The following is a 22,422-nucleotide window of genomic DNA, read 5'->3' on the forward strand; positions in this document are numbered from 1 at the left end:
AACCTCTCTCTGTGTTGAAATGAGGAGACCGGAAGTCTCCAGTGTTCTCCCCTTTGGCAAGGAGAGAACACTCATCCAAGGGCCCGAGGGACGATCTGCATGTTGCTGTATGCTCCTTGACACCTTTTGTTTCTGTGTGTATAGATGTCATGTGTGCGTGCGTGTTTAATCTATGCCAGGGGCTCAGCCATCTTGACTTTCACTGTAAGCTAGGCTTTGATTCAAGCCTCAACACGTTGTGATCATAGCAAGGCTCTTCCGCTACCAAGGTCTTCTCATGTCTGGCTTTTTATTGCAGCCTGTGACTGTGGTAGAAGCGCCCCCCTTTCTCCCTTCCTCCCTGACACAGAGGGAGGGTTTGACCAATTACCAGCAGCTGTTGCTCATTTCACAATAGTCCCGCCCATGCTGTGCCAGGCTCGAGTGTAGTCTGTGCTACAGTTTACTTAGTTAAAGAAGACTTCTGGGCGTAGAGGATTTTCTACTGTCACTACTCTACTGCTTAGTACAGGACTGCCACTAAAGAAGACTAGTCACAGGTGAGGGGATATGGGGACATCTTAATACTTTTCTATGTTTAGTATTCTGTTGAGACAGGAAGAGATTTCTCAGAGTAGCGACTTGCTGTTTCTGTGAGGATGGTGTAGTCATGACTTGTTATTGAGCATAATGTATTCAACCTTGACAAAGACCATTAAAGTTTGCTGTGCTTTTTTTCTCCCCCACTTTTGGGATAATCAAAAATACTTTTAGGAAACAAATCAAAGGGGGTGAGGTATTTTATCATTATTAAACAAAGTTGAACAAAAATCTTGACGTTGCTACCAACTATCAAATCAATATTCAAGACCTTTTAAGGGGAGTGTTTGCCTCTATTCTCCAGTAAATGTCAAAGTTTTTACAGAGATGTTGAACAGGGCTAATAATGAAGACCTAGGTGTTCCTTCCATTCCCTAGCCATCAATCTTCTGTGTTTGTTTGAAGATAGAGTCAGGAAAAGTACATCAGTGCCATCTGTGTTACAGCAGTTTGATACATTTGCACGGATGTATTCATTTGGTATGTTTTAATGATGGAGCATTACTAAGAGACTTAAGTAGGCTAGTTGGTTAAAGATAAAATGTTTTCCACCCTGTGCCATGTTTTCCACTCTACTGTCTTTAGCCTGTCATTGTAGTCAGCGTGAGGTGTGGGAGTATGGTCACATGGACATCAAATCAAATGTTATTTGTCATTTGTGCCGAATACAACAGGTGTAGTTACCGTGAAATGCTTACTTTACAAGCCATTAACCAACAATACAGTTCAACAAATGGAGTTAAGAAAATAGTTAGTAAATAAACTAAAGAATAAAATAAAAAAAATGCTAATGCCTTGACTCTGCCAGAGTAAGTGAGTTTCCGATCGTTCCTTATGGTTTGTCACAGGGAAGGGGAACATGAGAAGGAAAAACATTGGACGCGCCCCAAATAACACTCTACTGCACTACCTTTGACCAGGGCCCTTAGAGTAGTGATGTCATTCTGGTTTCATGTTGTTGCCATGACCCTCTTGTTCTCTGGTTGAGGATTGAGCAGGGTTGTCAGAAATTGTACATTTGGCAGTGACTCTGCCCAGTGGTGTAAAAATACTTTAAACTACTACTTTAAACCTCTTTAAACCGCTTAAGGATCTGCCCCTTTTTGTCAATTTTTACCTAAAATGACACCCAAATCTAACTGCCTGTAGCTCAGGCATTGAAGCAAGGATGTGCATATTGTGATACCATTTGAAAGGAAACACTTTGAAGTTTGTGGAAATGTGAAAGTAATGTAGGAGAATATAACCACACACAAAGTGGAAGAAAAAAATGTACACACTATTTACAATTACAGTATTTAGAACACCCTCTACACAAGATTGTGCTGCTGGTTCCAAGTCTATTTCTGCTGTGAAGCACTTTTCATCCTCTACTTGTAGGCTGGCTGGGTATTCACACCTCCTAGATGCCCGGGCGGGGGTTTGTTGTGGAGCCAGAGAGAACAGTAGTCAGACTAAGTGGGGATGGAGGACTTGAATGTTGTCTCTTTGAAGTCAGTCTTTACCACTATTGAAGATTTTATTTTAATCAGTAAGAACTCATTTTTATTACTTATTTTATTGAACCTTTTAGCAATACATCAAATAAACAACACATCTATAAACATGTATTGGTAAGATGGCGCCGGAGAGGACGGCAGACTTTTACGTGCCCCCAGCCAATAGTTTTTTTGTTTGTTTATTTGCTTTTAACTTATTTTTTAAATTATTTTGTACATAATGTTGCCGCTACCGTCTCTTATGACCGTAAGAACTTCTAGACATCAGGACTGTGATTACTCACCACGGACTAGCAGAATCCTCTTTTTCCTTTCACGACTCTGACGAGCCCCAGGCAAAGGATACACTGCTTCCTCAGGATCAGGCCACGATCCCTGCGTGAAGAGGAGGTGGAGAAAGACGGGGCGAAGGTCCGTCTGATGAATTCTGAGAATTCGTAGGCGTTCAAATAATCCCCCACTTCCTTTCATTCTGCTAGCAAAGGTGCAATCTTTGGACAATAAAATTGGTGAGTTAGGCGGAAGATTAAACTACCAACGGGACATTAAAAACTAACATCTTATGCTTCACGGAGTCATGATGGACGACGACAACATCAACATACAGTTGGCTCGTTATACGATGTACCAGCAGGATAGAACAGCGACATCTGTTAAGACAAGGGGTAGCGGTCTATGTATTTTTGTAAACAACAGTTGGTGCACAATATCTAAGGAAGTCTCAAGCTATTGCTTGCCTGAGGTAGAGTATCTCATGATAAGCTGTAGACCACACTACCTACCGAGAGAGTCTTTATCTGTATTCTTTGTAGCTGTTTAATATCACCACAGTCAGAGGCTGGCACTAAGACAGCATTGAATGAGCTGTATTCCGCCATAAGCAAACAAGAAAACACTCACCCGGAGACTTTAATGCAGGGAAACTTAAATCTGTTTGACCAAATTTTTATTAGCATGTTAAATGTGCAACCAGACGGAAAATAACTCTGGACCACCTATACTCCACACACAGAGACTCATTTAAAGATCTCCCTCGCCCTCCATTTGGCAAATCTGACCATAATTCTATCCAACTAATTCCTGCTTACAAGCAAAAATTAAAGCAGGAAGCATCAGTGACTAGATCAATAAAAAAGTGGTCAGAGGAAGCAGATGCTAAGCTACAGGACTATTTTTCTAGCACAGACTGGAATATGTTCTGGGATTCCTCCGATGGCGTTGAGGAGTACATCACATTAGTCAATGGCTTCATCAGTAAGTGCATCGATGACGGCGTCCCCACAGTGACTGTATGTACATACCCCAACCAGAAGCCATGGATTACAGGCAGCATCCACACTGAGCTAAAGGGTAGAGCTGCCGCTTTCAAGGAGCGGGACTCTAACCCGCAAGCTTATAAGAAATCCCGCTACGCCCTCTGACGAATCATCAAACAGGCAAAGCATCAATACAGGGCTAAGATCAAATCGTACTACATCGCCTCTGACGCTCGTCGGATGTGGCCATTAGACTACAAAAGGGAAACACAGCCAAGAGCTGCCCAGTGACACGAGCCAACCAGACGAGCTAAACTACTTCTGTGCTCGCTTCAAGGCAAATAACACTGAAACATTCATGAGAGAACCAGCTGTTCCGGACAACTGTGTGATTACGCTTTCCACAGCAGATGTGAGTAAGACCTTTTAAACAGGTCAACATTCACAAGGCCGCAGGGTCAGACGGATTACCAGGATGTGTACTGCGAGCGTGCACTGACCAACTGGCAAGTGTCTTCACTGAAATCTTCAACCTCTCCCTGTCCGAGTCTGTAATACCAACATGTTTTAAGCCAACCACCATAGTCCCTGTGCCCAAGAACGCTAAGATAACCTGCCTAAATGACTACTGACCCATAGCACTCACGCCTGTAGCCATGAAGTTCCTTTAAAGGCTGGTCATGGCTCACATCAACACCATCATCCCAGAAACCCTAGGCCCACTCCAATTTGCATACCGCCCCAACAGATCCACAGTTGATGCAATCTCCATTGCACTCCACACTGCCCTTTCCCACCTGGACAAAAGTAACACCTATGTGTGTATGCTATTCATTGACCTCAGCGTCCAACACCATAGTGCCCTCAAAGCTCATCACTAACCTAAGGTCCCTGGGACTTAAAAAACTCCCTCTGCAACTGGATCCTGGACTTCCTGACGGGGCGCCCCCAGGTGGTAAGGGTAGGTAACAACACATCTGCCACACTGATCCTCAACACAGGGGCCCCTCGGGTGCGTGCTTAGTCCCCTCCTGTACTCCCTGTTCACTCATGACTGCACAGCCAGGCACGACTCCAACACCATCATTACATTTACAGATCACAACACAGTGGTAGGCCTAATCACCAACAATGACGAGACAGCCTATAGGGAGGAGGTCAGAGACCTGGCCGTGTGGTGCCAGAGCAACAACCTCTCCCTCAACATGATCAAGACAAAGGAGATGATTGTGGACTACAGGAAAAGGAGGACCAAGCACGCCTCCATTCTCATCGACGGGGCTGCAGTGGAGCAGGTTGAGAGCTTCAAGTTCCTTGGTGTCCATATCACCAACAAACTAACATGGTCCAAGCACACCAAGACAGTTGTGAAGATGGCACGACAAAACCTCTTCCCCCTCAGGAGACTGAAAAGATTTGGCATGGGTCCTCAGATCCTCAAAAGGTTCTACAGCTGCACCATCGAGAGCATTCTGACTGGTTGAATCACTGCCTGGTATAGCAACTGCTCGGCCTCCGTCCGCAAGGCACTACAGAGGGTAGTGCGAACGGCCCAGTACATCACTGGGGCCAATCTTCCTTCCATCCAAGACCTCTATACCAGGCGGTGTCAGAGGAAGGCTCAAAAAACTCCAGCCACCCCAGTCATAGACTGTTATCTCTGCTACCGCAAAGCAAGTGGTACCGGAGCGCCAAGTGTAGGTCCAAGAGGCTTTTAATCAGCTTCTACCCCCAAGCCATAAGACTCCTGAACATTTAGTCAAATGGCTACCCAGTCTATTTGCAGTACCCCCTCTTTACACCACTGCTACTCTCTGTTGTCATCTATGCATAGTCACTTTAGTCACTTTTCTACCTACATGTCCATACTACCTCAACTAACCGGTGCCCCCGCACATTGGCTCTGTATCGGTACCCCCCTATATATAGTCTCTCTATTGTTATTTCACTGCTGCTCTTTAATTACTTGTTACTTTTATCTGTATTTTTTAAACTGCATTGTTGGTTAGGGGCTCGTAAGTAAGCATTTCACTGTATTCAGCACATGTGACTAATAACATTTTATTTTATATTATATGGAGAACACTGGTGAAGTGTACCAATTATATATATTTTTAAAATTAAGTATATTTTAGCAATTACATTTACTTTTGGTACTTAAGTATATTTAAAAACAAATAATTTTAGACTTTTACTCAAGTAGTATTTTACTGGGTGAATTTGACTTTTACTTGGGCCATTTTCTATTAAGGTATCTTAACTTTTACTCAAGTATCACAATTGTGTACTTTTCCCACCACTGACTCTACCAGCACTGTGTTCGAAACGGTTGTGGTCAGATGAGGGCTTAGCCTATTCAGTTCCTGTACCATGATGCATCAGGGGCGATTGCTATAAACGGGCCAAGGTAAATACCCGATCCAACCTGTCCCTATAATCAGAGGGATATGAAAGAGAAGGGTGACCCTGTATTATATGGACAGATGTCTATTTAAAAGGGGTTATTGGGGAGCAACTCTGGTGAGTTTCTTTCTCTCTGTTTCTCTCTCTCTCAAGTGAAATCAGCATTACACTCACAAAAGTTCAAAAGGAAAAGAGACTTTTCAAATGTCATATTATGGCTACTATATACAGTGTTGTAATGACGTACAAAAGGGAAAATAAATCAACATAAATATGGGTTGTATTTACAATGGTGTTTGTTCTTCACTGGTTTCTCTCTCTGTCCATCTCTCTCTCTGTCTGTATCTCCCCTGTTCCTCTGTGTCCGTTTCTCCCCTGTTGCTCTCCTGTCTCTGTCCTTTTCTCTTTCTCTTCAGACTGTCGTGGGGTGAGAGGGGCCCCGGAGCAGAGACCCTCTGGACTAATTTACAGTCAAATCCACCCCTGGCCCTCATCTCTTTTCCCATTGCTCCCCTGAAAAACCTAAACGTCCTCCTCAGAAGGACATCAGCGACTCCCCTCCACCCCTCTACTCCCTCATCCTCCTCCCCCTCTGCCTAGTTCTCATGTTCCTCCTCCGGGGAGGTTGGAGAGCAGGGGGCACACACGTGGACAGCTGCCCAGGCTCGGGGCCACGGTGACAGACATGGGGCTCAAGAGGAGAATGGGGCTGTGCTTCCTGGGTGTCATCTCCCTGCTGGTCATCTACATCCTGTGTTTGAGCCTGGAGATCACCGTCCCCTGGCGCATGGTCAACCTGAACCTGTCACACTTCCCTGGTCTTGGGTACACACAGGAACCAAACAGGTAAACAAACAACAATGCACCATTGACCCAGCTGAATATACTATGTGCTCTGACAGTTTTTCTCCCTGTTTCCTGAAATTCATCCTAGTCATTTCCCTTGGTTTGCATAATGAGCAGCCATACAGAGGGAAATGGCTGAGATCATGGAGAATAAACTGCTCCATGGTTTTCTCTAACCACTACGTTCTTCCTGCAAGTCGTATCATTATGGTTTTCACAATGGAGCCACACAGCAGCACAAGCTCGACAAAATGGATGAAGAGAAGGAAGAAAAAAAAAACATTCTGGTGTTCTTTCAGAGGCAGTAGTCTCTCTGAGTCTAGACATGTGAAATGTTAGGCTGGTAGTAATGGGTGAGCGATAGTTCCGTTTTAAAAGCATGGGGGCGCAGATAAGATGCATTACGAGAGCGACTCTCTCTGTGTGTCTCTGTTTCTCTCTGAGAGGTCTATTTCAGAGACTAAATGACACGTTTGAGAGGTTTGAGCTTCAACAGGTCTGTCATTTTAAGCTGCCGCCTGCCTGCTTAACGTAGCCCTTGGGTTTGACTTAGCAACAGTGGGCAGTGCTTTTATATAAATGCCTGAGTCTCCAAACAACCCTGCTGTGCACATCCTTCTTAGTTCCAAACTGTGGCTCTCCAAATGCAGGAGTCGATGTGTAGCTTGCTGTAATAAGAAAGGCCAGTAAATGACAGACATTTGCATTTCAATTCTTTTGTCACCTTTTGATCTCAGGTTTACCATCATCTGATTGGGTTTATTACATAGTTTTTTTATTAATATAAAACTAATTTTAATTGTCACATGCTTTGTAGACAAGTGGTGTAGACTAACAGTGAAATGCTTACTTATGGGCCATTCCCAACCATGCAGATGTGAAGAATGCAAAATATAACAAAACCTAGTAACATGAGAAATACATATTCAATGAGTAACAATAACTTGGCTATATATAAGGGGTACCAGTAGTGAGACGACCTGCAGGGGTACGAGGTAATTGAGGTAGATACAGTATGGATACAAATGCAGGTGTAAAGTGACTAGGCAACAGGATAGATAATTAACAGTAGCGGCAATGTGTGTGTGTATGTTGGAGTGTCAGTGGCCAAAAGTATTTGGACACCCCTTTAAATTAGTGGATACTTTTGGCTATGTAGCGTGAGTGTGTGTGGGTAGAGCTCAGTGTGTGTGCATAGTCAAAAATAATTGGTGCAGAAAGGGTCAATGCAGATAGTCTGGGTAGCTATTTGCTTAACTATTTTAGTAGTCTTATGGCTTGGGGGCCTTTTGGTTCCAGACTTAGTGCTCCAGCACCGTTTGCCATGCGGTAGAAGAGAGAACAGTTTATGACTTGGGTGGCTGGAGTCTTTGACAGTTTTTAGGGCCTTCCACAGACAAGGCCTGGTATAGAGGCCCGGAATGGCAAGGAGTTCAGCCACAATGATGTACTGGGCCACACACATTACCCTCTGTAGCGCCTTGCAGTCAAATGCAGAGCAGTTGCCACACTAAGCTGTGACGCAGCCAGTCAAGACGCTTTCAATTGTGCAGCTGTGTAACTTTTTGAGTATCTGAGGGCCCATGACACATCTTTTTAGCCTCCTGAGGGGGAAGAGGCGTTGTCGTGCCTTCTTCACAACTGTGTTGATGTGTGTGGACCATGATAATTCCTTAGCGATGTGGACACCGAGGAACTTGAAGCTCTCGACCCAGTCCACTTCAGACGTGTCAATGTGAATGGGGGCGTGTTCGGCCCTCCATTTCCTGTTGTCCACGATAGGCACCTTTGTCGTGCTGACGTTGATTGAGAGGTTGTTGTCCTGGCACCACACTGCCAGGTCTCTGACCCCCTCCCTATAGGCTGTCTCATCGTCGTTGATGATCAGGCCCGGCACCGTCGTGTTTTCGCCAAACTTGATGATGGTGTTGGAGTCTTTGTTCCGATGTTCCTTTCTGCTGAGACTGGATTCTTCTGGATCCGATTGGTTGTCCAGAGTGGCCAATCAATGTTGAGCAGCACCATGGTTACCTGAGGCTTCAGCTGCTAGTGCCAGATGGGCCTTTCTGTCATATATCATGGTTATGACAAAAAAATTACGTTACTAATTACATTGGTTACCAGTTTACACGGAGTGCCTGGATACAGCCTTCAGCTGTGGTATATTGGCCATATACTACAAACACCAGAATACCTAATAAGGCACCATGGTGTTTGTGGTATATGGCCAATATACCACGTCTAACGGCTGTGTTGGGGATATGGAAGGGGAATACTGTAATATTTACTATAGTTTAAAAAACAGTCTTGTTACTAGAAGACCTTTGCTTGTGAGAGATTGTGAAAAGTAAGCTGGCTTTCTACAGCAAAAATACATGTTACAAACTGATTCAATATGTGATTTGTTTCCATTATTAGTAGCAGGATATGGTTAACTTGGAGTAAGCCAATGATACCTTCTATGATCACACACAGCGTTAGTAACCACAACAATTGCACATTGTTACACTGACCAGTAGAGTTGGTGTAACAATCCCTTTCTGCTCCAGGTTTGACCATTGCCCTGTTGTTTTGTCTTACAACAGGTCACATGACTCTGAAGACTCTATTGACGGCAACACACCGTCAGATGGTTTGGACAGCCTACACATTGGTTCAACACCAACAACACATTTCAGGTTAAAGGTACAGTCCACATCCCCTGTCGGAGTCAGACCCTCAATGAAACCTGGAGCCAGGGTCAGGACTACCAAGGGTCAAAATATTAAAGGTGCTCTCCTCTCCAATTCAACCAAACCAACAGAGCCACCTTTCATTGGAGACAGTTACTACAGCGAAGTCGCCCCACCTCAAACCGTGAGTTGAAGTTCCCCTTTCTGAGCTGTTCCTGTTCTTTCACTTGATCTGCTTGGTGTGATTGTGGCCTACTTTAGAGACCTTAAAAGGGGTTGGAGGAAGTGCTGAGGGTTGCACTTTCAGTCGTATGGGTGGCTATGCATGAGGACACTGTCAAAATAATGCCCCACACTGCTGTAATTAGGAAAATGGATACTCAGTCAGATTACATGGTTGATACTCGAGGAAACAAACAGATTATACAACCCAAAACGTAATTCATACAGCTATTTGATACGCTTTGGGCCTCTCCATGTTACATTGTGTGGAAATAGGCCAGTTGTATTGTCACGTCTTTATATACTACAATCTGCGTGGTACAATTATACCACTAGTTCACTGTTCATCAGCCTTGAAGCTGATGTTAATGGAATGATTTCATATTCTACAAGGACGTTAGGTGTACGTGCGTGGGCGGGCGTGTGTGTGAGTGGATTCATTTCCAGTAAATAACGGGTGGTGTTCTTTTTTGCCCACGTACCATGACAGGATATGAAGTCATATTACACATTCTCCCAGACTGTTTTCTTTGCTCTAACAGCTTTGTGTCAACTCCATAGAACAGTGTTGTAGCGTCATCCCATAAGCTAACAAGAAAAAGACGGACAAAATAAAGTTGTTACTCAAGACTTTCTTATAACATTGAACATTTCATATGAACCATTGCTGAGGTTTAAAAGCAAAACAGTCACTTCAGTTCCAGGATGTCTGCTTCCATTGATTACTGTTATTTGTCTTAATGTGGTCATAAAATGATGGTTGCAAAAGAGAGGAACTACTGGTGTTCTCTATATGGTGTTTTCTCTAAGAGTGTTTGTTTATGGTGTCTGGCAGAAGACCGATCCACCCGTACGGACAGACAGCAGACGATAAAGGAATGCCATATGGTTCAGTTCCATCGCCAACACTCTGCTGCCCGTGCACATCCTACTTGACTCCAAAGACTCCATAACGCATGTCATAAGTTACTTGACAAAATAAATGATGCAATTAACTGAATTAAAATGAGTTATTGCTGACATTTTAATTAGATAATTGTAGTGGAATGTTTTTGTTATTGAGAACAAACAGAGGGTTTGGGGATGATACAGTGAGGTTGCATCCCAAAATATCACTCTATTCCCTACATAGTGCACTACTTTTGACTAGAGCCATATGTATATAGCAAATAGGGTGCCATTTAGAATGTAGTCAATGAGTTTTCCACGTGTTCTTCATAAACGCTATGTCTCTCCCCAAGAATTATAATTCTCCACATCCCTCTAGTCGTAATGCAGCTCTTCCACTGTAGAACGTTAAATTACAAGATACAGTTAATTACTTCCATTGAGAGTCATACAATTTATGCTGTTGCAAAGTCTGTCAACTGGAAAAAATATTGCTGGTGCTGTTATGTGCTGCTATGTAATGATAACCATGAATTTGAGTTGTGACTGTGTTTTGGTGTTGTGTCCCTTACTATAAAACTAAAACACAAGAAGTGTATAGTCTCACAGTAGGAATGCAGATTTAGGTTCAGTTTAGCCTTTTAGATCATAATGCATCAGATTACATGGACGGGTTTAAAGATGGTGTGAGATGGACTCATAATGGATTCAACCCTGGGGCGGCAGGGTAGCCTAGTGGTTAGAGTGTTGGACTAGTAACCGGAAGGTTGCGAGTTCAAACCCCCGAGCTGACAAGGTACAAATCTGTTGTTCTGCCCCTGAACAGGCAGTTAACCCACTGTCATTGAAAATAAGAATTTGTTCTTAACTGACTTACCTGGTTAAATAAAGGTAAAATAAAATAAAAATGAACAGGAACTTTCAGAGTCTTCAATAAGAAGACTGTTTTTCCCCCCTGCAGGACTGTCCAAATAGTATTCGTAGCAGGGTTACCCTGACAGACTTTGGGGTGAGGTATCTGGGCAGGATCCCTGTCCTCCAGTGGGCCAAGCATGCCACTCCAGAACAGTACCAGCGCCTCCAAGTGTACCCAGGGGCTCACGGCTGGGGAAACCTTGACATTGACAGTAAGTGCTTTCAATACATTGTTGACATGTGACCGTTGTTTCAATGCATTACTTCACACCAATGCTTGGACAAGTCATGTTAATATTAATAGTTACAGCAACGACTACAAATAATATAGTTACACAACATTGGCTACAGTAAGACAGACAGTCAGACAGTTGGCGTTAATGTGGGTGACTAACACACAACGTGGCCATTGTCTAACTGCAGTGCCTTTTGCTCCATGGCCTACACAATAAAGATTGTACATGGGTTCAGAGATAGGACATTACAACCCTTTATGGTCAGTCAATAGGACATCTGTAACATCAAATGTATCAGAAATACAGTGTAGACGTTGTTAATGTTGTAAATGACTGTTGTAGCTGGAAACGGCTGATTTATTTTATGGAATATATACATAGGCGTACAGAGGCCCATTATCAGCAACCATCACATTGTGTTAGCTAATCCAAGTTTATAATTTTAAAGGCTAATTGATCCTTAGAAAACCCTTTTGCAATTATGTTAGCACAGCTGAAAACTGTTGTTCTGATTAAAGAAGCAATAAACATGGCCTTCTTTAGACTAGTTGAGTATCTGGAGCATCAGCATTTGTGGGTTCGATTACAGGCTCACAATGGTCAGAAACATTCTTCTGAAACTCGTCAGTCTATTCTTGTTCTGAGAAATTAAGGCTATTCCATGTGAGAAAATGCCAAGAAACTGAAGATGTCGTGCAAAGCTGTGTACTACTCACTTCACAGAACATTGCAAACAGGCTTTAACCAGAATAGAAAGAGGAGCGGGAGGCCCCGGTGCACAACTGAGCAAGTACATTAGTGTCTAGTTTGAGAAACAGACACCTCACAAGTCCTCAACTGGCAGCTTCATTAAATAGTACCCACAAAACACCAATCTCAACATCAACAGTGAAGAGGCGACTCTGGGATGCTGGCCTTCTAGGCAGAGTTCTTCTGTCCAGTGTCTGTGTTCTTTTCCCCATCTTCGTCTTTTCTTTTAATTGGCCAGTCTGAGAGATGGATTTTTCTTTGCAACTCTGCCCCTAGAAGGCCAGCATTCCAGAGTCGCCTCCTCACTGTTGACGTAGAGACTGGTGTTTTGTGGGTACTATTTAATGAAGCTGCCAGTTGAGGACTTGTGAGGCGTCTGTTTCTGTTTCTTGTGAGGCGTCTGTACATGCAAATCTCTTAGCTCAGATCTAGAAGAGTAAATGATGGAATTGTTCCACTGTGTTCACCCCATAGACTGTACAAATAAAGATTTACCCACACTGTGCCTCAGGCCCCATCTGGTGTTTCGCAGCTATTGGGAGAACAAGACACGTTCAGTTGAGTGTGTAAGAATCGTCCATTGGGTGATTTGCATTAGGTAAAGATCTTTGGCAGAGATCCATAGATTGGCTCCCTTTATGAATATATTTTTTTATTACTTTGGAATGCATTTATTGCTGTGAGCAAGGCTTTTTATTTGGGACTGTGTGGGGATTAAACCTGCCAATAATTCTAAAATGATTCTCAGAGGTCTTTGTAGAAAATGAAAATTAAATGTTTTTTTTTCTTTTGTTGTGCAAACAGCTCTGGTGTCGACCCTGTCTGTTCTCAACACATCAGCCAACTGGCACATGTTTGATGACTGGGATCGTCGTAGCAACGGCTCGCAGTGTGTCTGCTGTGCTGTCGTGGGCAACGGAGGGATTCTGAAGGATTCTAAGAAGGGCCGGGAGATTGACCAACATGACTATGTCTTCAGGTGAGAGACGCCTTTTTCGACCTTGTTTAGTCTTGACTTCCTCAATAGCCTATGAACGAGGTTAGACCATCTTAGGTTTTTAAAACTTTTCATTCTACAGGTTCCTTGTAATGAGCATTACCACATTAATGTGACAGTTGGCATTTTGTCAATCAGGATGGTCCATTCAAGGGCTCCTCAAGAGTCTGTAGATTACAATGAGGCATGTATCTGGTTGCTGTGGTTACCAAAGGGTCTAAGTGGTCATTTATTTTCCAATGGTTATTTACAGTGTTCATGTTCATTCATGCTACTGTTCTAATTGGTTATTGACAATTTTCCTGTGTTCTAATTGGTCATTGACAGTGTTCTGTTCCGTACCTCTGTTGTGATTCCAGGACCAACGGAGCTGTGATTAAGGGCTTTGAGCAGGATGTGGGCTCTAGAACATCCCTCTACACGTTCTCCACCAACACCCTCCGTAACTCCATGAAGAGCTATGCCGGAGCAGGCTACAGAGGACCCCCGCTCTCTGAGGTGAGACCTTACATGATGTTGATGGTTCACGATCAAATTGACTCACTGGGAATAAACATTGTTTGTGGAATAAAATGTATTAATTCACTTATTAATCCATCCATTATTTTCATTCATTCAAAAACAAAACTCTTTATAATCTGATTGTATTCACCCCTCCCCCCCAGGAGACTAGGTATGTCTTCCTGCCAGACCATGACAGAGATTACCTGCTGATGAAAGCAGCCGCCACACACACTCCAGTAGAGAGAGGGCCAGAGAAGAGCAAAACGTAAGAGGTGGCATGGGTTCGCATCCATGGAGACAGTTTTGATTTCCTTCCCCACACAGCATCCATGTGGACTGCCACTGTAATTGAACATCCTCAATGTCCCCCAACTATTCCTTCTTTATTTACAAATGTGTCTTGTATACCGTTAGCCATATTGATATATCTTTGTGCAGCTTGTGAATAGAGGCCTTTATTATTTTTTTCTACCTCAGGCCACCCACATACTTTGGAAAAAATGTGAGTGTAGAAAAGTTCAAGATGTACCATCCAGATTTCATACGTTACATCAGAAACAGGTGAGTAAAAAAGGGGATCTCTTTGCAAGAGACATCTCAGTGCAAGAGACATCACTACAGTCCCTTGTTCAAATCCAGACTGTATCACATCCGGCTGTGATTGGGAGTCCCATAGGGTGGTGCACAATTGGCCCAGTGTCATCCGGGTTTGGCCGGCGTAGGCCGTCATTGTAAATAAGAATTTGTTCTTAACTGACTTGCCTACTTAAATAATAATCTTTAAGATAGTTGTTGTTGTGACTCATCAGAATCACACCAGAGCTCTGATTACACACACCTGGACATATAATCTCCTTTTGAAATGTGAAACTCAAGTGTTTTGGGTGGCTAGACCAAGCACTCTTCTCACAATGGCTAAATAGGGTCATCTGATGAGGTGGTTCAAAATATATATGAAACTAACTCACCATGCGTGTCGTGTGCCAGTGCCATGTAATTCAAATGATATCTAAATGAATGAACCGTATCAGGCTTCCATCAGGATATAGTGTGACTCTGTTTCGGTGGATACTGAAAATGATAAGTGTTGTATATCGTTATCTGTCCTCACAACAAGGAAAAGGTGGTAGCTCGGAGTGGTCTGTCCAACACCTTTTCTCCAACAAGGGCATTTTAGGATAGCATAGGATCAAATCAAATGTATTTATATAGCCCTTCGTACATCAGCTGATATCTCAAAGTGCTATACAGAAACCCAGCCTAAAACCCCAAACGGCAAGCAATGCAGGTGTAGAAGCACGGTGGCTGGGAAAAACTCCCTAAAAAGACAAAAAACCTGGGAAGAAACCTAGAGAGGAACCAGACTATGTGGGGTGGCCAGTCCTCTTCTGGCTGTGCCGGGTGGAGATTATAACAGAACATGGCCGAGATGTTCAAATGTTCATAAATGACCAGCATGGTCAAATAATGATAATCACAGGCCGAACAGTTGAAACTGGAGCAGCAGCACGGCCAGGTGGACTGGGGACAGTAAGGAGTCATCATGTCAGGTAGTCCTGAGGCGTGGTCCTAGGGTTCAGGTCCTCCGAGAGAGAGAAAGAAAGAGAGAAAGAGAGAATTAGAGAGAGCGTACTTACATTCACACAGGACACCGGATAGGACAGGAGAAGTACTACAGATATAACAAACTGTCCCTAGCCCCCCGACACATAAACTACTGCAGCATAAATACTGGAGGCTGAGACAGGAGGGGTCAGGAGACATTGTGGCCCCATCCGATGACACCCCCTAACAGGGCCAAACAGGAAGGATATAACCCCACCCACTTTGTCAAAGCACAGCCCCCACACCACTAGATCAACTTTATTGTACCTGAGAATATTTTCTCTGACACTATTTTAATATTTAATTTGAAGTAAATATGTGCACCTGCAGTGTGGTTGTTAAATGGTTTTTATGTTCTGTGTAGGTTCCTCCGAGGCCATGCCATGCAGACCAAATACAAAAACATATACCGTCCATCAACAGGTGCTGTGATGCTGCTGGCTGCTATGCACACCTGTGACCAGGTACAGTATGAGCTACCACAGCCACTAAACAGTAATTACAAATCTTCATATTTGAACAAGACAAGACCGTTTATGACCACTGACTGTAAAAGCACAAGTTAAACTGTAACTGCAACACGTTGTATTAGTTAATTACGACCATGTACAGTAAAAGGGCTCCCGATTGGGACAGCAGTCTAAGCCACTGCATCTCAGGGCTAGAGGAGTCACTACAGACCCTGGTCTGATTCCAGGCTGTATCAGAACCGGCCGTGATTGGGAGTCCCATAGGGTGGCGCATAATTGTTCCAGCGTCATCCGGGTTAGGGTTTGGCGGGTAGTTGGCCGTCATTGTAAATAATAATTTGTTATTAACTGACTTACCTAGTTAAATAAAACATCTTAAAGCACAAGGTAAACCGTAACGTTGTATTAGTTAGTTACGACCATGTACAGTAAAAGCTGTAGTGTACAGTAAAATATGTAGTTTACAGTAAAAGCTGTAGTGTACAGTAAAATATGTAGTGTACAGTAAAAGCTGTAGTGTACAGTAAAATATGTAGTTTACAGTAAAAGCTGTAGTGTACAGTAAAATATGTAGTGTACAGTAAAAGCTGTAGTGTACAGTAAAATATGTAGTTTACAGTAAAAGCTGTAGTGTACAGTAAAATATGTAGTGTACAGTAAAATATGTAGTGTACAGTAAAGTATGTAGTGTACAGTAAAAGCTGTAGTGTACAGTAAAATATGTAGTGTACTGTAAAAGCTGAGTAAACTCTGATTGCCAGTCACGGTGAAAAAAAGTTAAACTCCCTTTACTGTCAATGGATTTTTCTGTAAAAGATGGGTAAACTGTTTGGCAAAATAAAAAGGTGGATAAACTGCTTTTTTACCCTCCACTACACCGTTGATTACGACTCCCTGGACATGACTGCACTTGCCTTACGGATTGACAGTAGTTACTCTGGCCCTGATAGCCTTCGATTAGACATGCAGCATGCCGTTCAGATCCCTAATGAAAGCAAAGGTCCATAAGGTAATCATTGTGCTTGAGTTGTGAAACACTTGACAACAAGACGGTGACTGCACCAACTAACCCATCCCCCCCTTTTCCTCTCTCTCTCTGTCTCTCTCTCTCTCGCTCTCTGTCTGTGTGCATGTTAAAAACAGGTGAGCGCATATGGCTTCATGACTCCAGACTATAAAAACTACTCTGACCACTACTATGACAGCAGATATCACCCTGTGGGTTTCTTCATCAACCATGACCTGAAGATGGAGATGACACTGTGGCAGCAGCTCCACCAGGCAGGACTCATCACGCTCTACATGCACCAGTGATCTCAGGAACTAACTCACCCCAGGTCACTATGGCAACGACCACATTAATGACATACGTCTATGGTAATGACTCCGTCTCCACCACTGGCTCCCAAGGTTTGCCAACCCCCAGTAAACTAACTTAGTGTTAGTTGCAACTACAAGATTTATAGAAAAATTACTCCACGTCTGACTTCGTCATTGCCTGCCATGTTGGAGGTTAGCCAATACTTCTGAGAAAATGGTCTCCATGGAGATGGGCTTAGCCTATCCTCTTGAGAAGTCTCTAAAAGGGTGGAGGCAGGTTGCCAGTCATAGACTGTTGCTGACACTTGCTGAGTTACCAGGAAAACTGACAGATTCTTTTCATTCTGGGAAAAGATTGTTTTAGACTGTGCAGCTGAAGATTTTATCAATGGCCCTGATTTTGGACATATTTGACCAAATAATATTTATTAGCCTTTTAATTTTTTTAATGTTTAATATTACCCCCTTTTCTCCCCAATTCCGTGGTATCCAATTGTTAGTAGTTTCTATCTTGTCTCATCGCTATAACTCCCATACGGGCTCGGGAGAGATGAAGGTCGAAAGCCATGCGTTCTCCAAAACACAACCCAACCAAGCCGCACTGCTTCTTAACACAGCCCTCATCCAACCCGGGAGCCAGCCGCATCCATGTGTCGGAGGAAACACTGTGCACCTCGCAACCTGGTTCGTGTGCACTACACCCATCCCGCCACAGGAGTAGAGACAAGGAAATCCCTACCGTCCAAACTCTCCTTAACCCAGACGACGCTAGGCCAATTTTGCGTCGCCCCACGGACCTCCCGGGTTGCGGCCAGCTGCGACAGAGCCTGGGTGCGAACCCAGAGTCTCTGGTGGAACAGCCCTAGACCACTGCGCCACCCGCGAGGCCCCTTTTTATTAGCCTTTTTATACTATTTTAAGACCTTTTTTAGTATTTTTAAACCATTTCAGACAATCAGCTTTTGTGGGTTTTAGTCAGACATATGTTTCAAAGATCATACCCCCAAGACATGCTAACCTCCCCTGTTATTGGTAATGGTTAGAGGTTAGATCATACCCCCAAGACATGCTAACCTCTTCTGTTATTGGTAATGGTGAGAGGTCAGCATGTATGATCTGTGACCCTCCCTCTACCTTTCTCACTCATCATTATTCACAATTCATTCAGGATTTTCTGTAATCATGGTAGCATCCACATGAATGTAGAAGTGTTTAGAAACATATGCTATTCTTATTTATAATAAAAGTGACTCTATTGGGCGCAAAATAATCTGAAACACTACCAAACTAACTGCAAATGCATCCAACAAGTTTGTAGAGTCACAAGCTTGATGTCGTCATGGGAACAAATATTAAACTTTTACCACTTTATTTATAAGAATCTTTAGGGTTGTCAATAATTTTTACCACTACCTTTTTGAGAGATAAAAAAGTATTACTTGTTAAACAAAATCTGAGCAATTGTAAATATAAAATATAATTCCCCCATTTTTTTGCATTCATTATAGATCCGTATTTTAATTATTTATTTTACACAGTTGTTATTGCTCATCTTTTTTTAAGGGTGTCAGTAATTTCGGACCCCACTGTATGTTGACAAGAGATAGGGCTGTTACTGCTGGGCGGGCCACCTACTTAAAATACCCTCTACCCTCCCTCACTGCCCTAAATTCTTTCGCGCAGCACTGCCGGCAGTAGTCATGGTCTATTCTGATAAGTAGTCAGATTATTTTGACATGATATTACTATGTTTCTGTGTGGAGTCAGTGTAGTAGTGGGTCAACAGACAACTCAAGTGTTTGACCAAAGCAAAGTTAAGGGGAGAAGATAACATTTTTTTTTAAGCCAACATTTTTCTTTTTATTAAATATGTTTTTAAAATGTATTTTACTTTCATACATGTTTCCTTATTAATATGAGAGAGCAATGCTACATAGACAAGAACTGTATTTTTTTTCAAACTACCACCAGTGTGTTCCTTAATGTGAATCTCAATCTTTTGTCTGCAAAATAAGTTGTTTTTGGGGTAACTGGGGAAACTATTTGAAGTGAAGGAAGATGTTTCCACAACAACTCCAAAAGGACACTTTGTCAGTGGCCTTTCTCCTCGGGCACTCGCTCCCAGAACATGAATGGATGTTTCCAAGGATCTCCTGGAGAATTGGAGTATGTGTGGCTGGACTAGACAATAGAGCACCTGGACTCTTCTCAAAGATAGCTCAGGGCTGGATTCGTTAGGCACCAACCAGAAGAAAATTGACTGAAAAAAGGAAGGACTACTTAAACTCCTCCAATAAGAAACATTTCTTTTAGTTTTCCGTTGCAAAGCATTTTGCTATGCTGTACCCTAATGAGCATGCCCCAGAATGAATAGTGACAATAGTCACAGAAGTATCATTGTTTCTGCTGAATATTGATGCCTGATGAATGAGGTCATTCAGGACCTGAGAAGAACATTAGATTAATCTGGTCACTGTGACCATAGAGATTGATCTCTGACTGAGACTTTGCATGGTCACCTCCACATGGGGTCACCTCCACAATGTGCACAAAATATATGTGGAGCAGCGTAAAGAAACCAAAGACCCTACAACAGAATCAATGAATTAGCTTATATGACATTTTTGTTGTATGTCTTTTTAGAATAACAATCCTTTAACAATGACATTAAATGGTTCCGGCTTTCCTGTACGGAAGACTCACATCAGACATGAGTTTTTAATGTGTACAGAAGATGTGGTAAACTTGTTTGTTGTTGATGGAGTTAACAGGGGGAATTGGGTTGAGGGAGTTCCTCCATAATGCCATTTTTAGCGTGGATGTGTTTAATGTAATAGAAATCTCTAAAGAAATTGAGAATTAAAGTTTGTCTTGTATTTCTATTTTGATAGAATGTCATGTTAGTAATCTGAACATAATTAATGCACCTCCAAAGTAGGCAATAGTGTTAATAGGTTGTTAGGAACAGCAGATTAGGAACACACACCACCATCGAGCAGTTTTGTATGAAGGCTTTAACAGCCTGTACAGTGCCCTCAGAAAGTATCCACACCCCTTGACTTCCACATGTTGTGTTACAAAGGAGGATTAAAATAGATTTAGTCAACAATCTACACAAAATACTTTGATGTGGAAGAAAAATGTGAACATTTGTTTAAAAAATATATACAAAATAATGCACTAATGTATCTTGATTGGATAAGTATTCAACCCCCTGAGTCTGTTAGAATCACCCTTGGCAATGATTACCCCTGTGAGTCTACAAAAGTCTCTAAGAGCTTTCCTCACCTGGATTGTGCAATATTTGCCCATTTATTATTTTCTAAATTCTTCAAGCTCTGTCAAATTGATTGTTTATCATTGCTGACAACCATTTTCAGGTCTTTCCATAGATTTTCAAGCCAATTTAAGTCAAAACTGTAACTCGGCCACTCAGGAACATTCACTGTCTTCTTGGTAAGCAACCAGTGTAGATTTGGCCTTGTGTTTTAGGTTATTTTCCTGCTGAAAGGTGATTTCATATCCCAGTGTCTGATGGAAAGCAGACTGAACCAGATTTTCCTCTAGGATTTTGCCTGTGCTTAGCTACATTCCGTTTATTTTTTTTTCATGAAAAACTCCCCAGTCCTTAACGATTACAAGCATACACATAATTTCATGCAGCCACCACTATGCTTGAAAATATGGAGCGTGGTACTCAGTAATGTATTGGATTTGTCCCAAACATAACAGTATGTGTTCAGGACAAAAAGTGAATTATTTGTCAAATATTTTGCAGTATTACTTTAGTGCTTTGTTGCAAACAGGATGCATGTTTTGGAATAGTTTTTATTCTGTACAGGCTTCCTTCTTTTCACTCTGTCAATTAAGTTAATAATGTGGATTAACTACAATGTTGTTGATCTATCCTCAGTTTTCTCCTATCACAGCCATTAAACTCACGGTGAAATATTTGAGCAGATTCCTTCCTCTATGTCAGCTGAGTGAGGAAGGACACCTGTATCTTTTGAAGTGACTGGGTGAATTGATACACCATCCAAAGTGTAGTTAATATCTTCACCCTGCTCAAAGGATTATTCAATATCTGCTTTATTTTTTATTTGTACCCATTTACCAATAGGTGCCCTTACCAATAGGTGCCCTTACCAATAGGTGCCCTTACCAATAGGTGCCCTTACCAATAGGTGCCCTTACCAATAGGTGCCCTTACCAATTGGTGCCCTTCTTTGTTGGAAAACCTCCCTGGTCTTTGTGGTTTAATCTGTGTTTGAAATTCACTGCTTGACTGAGGGACCTTCAAATAATCTGTGTGTGGTGTACAGAGTGGAGGTCGTCATTCAAAACTCCTGTCTTAGTCCGCCCCATCCCGCATGCGGGATCGTGACTACAGCCTCAAGCTCATTAACATAACGCAACATTAGCGATTTCTAAAAATTGCAAATGAAATATCCTTTTCTAAACAATCCTGTCGTCTCAGATTTTCAAAATATGCTTTAGAACCAGAGAAAATCAATAATTTGTGTAAGAGTGGTGATAGCTAGCTTAGCATTTAGCGTTAGCATTTAGCACGCAACATATTCACAAAAACCAGCAAAGGGATCAAATAAAATAATTTACCTTTGAAGAACTTCAGATGTTTCAATGAGGAGACTCTCAGTTACATAGCAGATGTCCAGTTTTTCCTGAAAGATGCTTGTGTAGGACACAACGTTCCGTTTTGTTACTATGCATTTGGCTACCGAAACTAACCGAAAATTCAGTCACCTAAACGTCAAACTTTTTTCCGAATTAACTCCATAATATCGACTGAAACGTTGTTTGAATCAATCCTCAAGGTGTTTTGTCATATATCTCTTCATTGAAATGCCGTCCCTGGAAGCGTGCATTCTTCTCTGATTCGGATGGAAAAATACTGGTAGCTGACTTTTGCGCACCAATTTCCACGCAGACACCGTGCGGGACACTTGGCAATTGTAGTCTCTTATGGTCAATCTTCCAATGATATGCCTACAAATACGTCACAATGCTGCAGACACCTGGGGGAAACGATAGGAAGTGTCCGTTCATTCCTGTCGCATTCACAGCCATATAAGGCGATCATGGAAAACGTGCCTTCAGAAATCCTGTTGATTTCCTGGTCGCTCAAACATCTTGGTTTTGCCTGTAGATTTTGTTCTATGGCACTCACAGTGAAAATCTTTGCAGTTCTGGAAACGTCAGAGTGTCTTCTTTCCAAAACTATCAATTCCAAGCATAGTCG

The 22,422-nt window shown here is 42.5% G+C and overlaps 1 protein-coding gene across 1 annotated transcript; it reads left to right on the forward strand.

The window, feature by feature from the left end:
• Positions 1-383: 383 nt before the first annotated feature.
• Positions 384-21,116, forward strand: st6galnac (ST6 (alpha-N-acetyl-neuraminyl-2,3-beta-galactosyl-1,3)-N-acetylgalactosaminide alpha-2,6-sialyltransferase). Its single transcript, XM_035792453.2, has 10 exons — positions 384-539; positions 6,154-6,583; positions 9,169-9,439; positions 11,327-11,492; positions 13,071-13,245; positions 13,623-13,761; positions 13,929-14,032; positions 14,245-14,328; positions 15,737-15,836; positions 16,986-21,116. The coding sequence occupies exons 2-10, from the start codon at positions 6,423-6,425 to the stop codon at positions 17,154-17,156; spliced, it is 1,371 nt and encodes a 456-aa protein (XP_035648346.1). The 5' UTR covers positions 384-539; positions 6,154-6,422; the 3' UTR covers positions 17,157-21,116.
• The last annotated feature ends 1,306 nt before the right edge of the window (positions 21,117-22,422 follow it).

The sequence above is a fragment of the Oncorhynchus keta genome, chromosome 2 (genome assembly GCF_023373465.1).
Source record: "Oncorhynchus keta strain PuntledgeMale-10-30-2019 chromosome 2, Oket_V2, whole genome shotgun sequence".
Classification (NCBI taxonomy): Eukaryota; Metazoa; Chordata; class Actinopteri; order Salmoniformes; family Salmonidae; genus Oncorhynchus; species Oncorhynchus keta.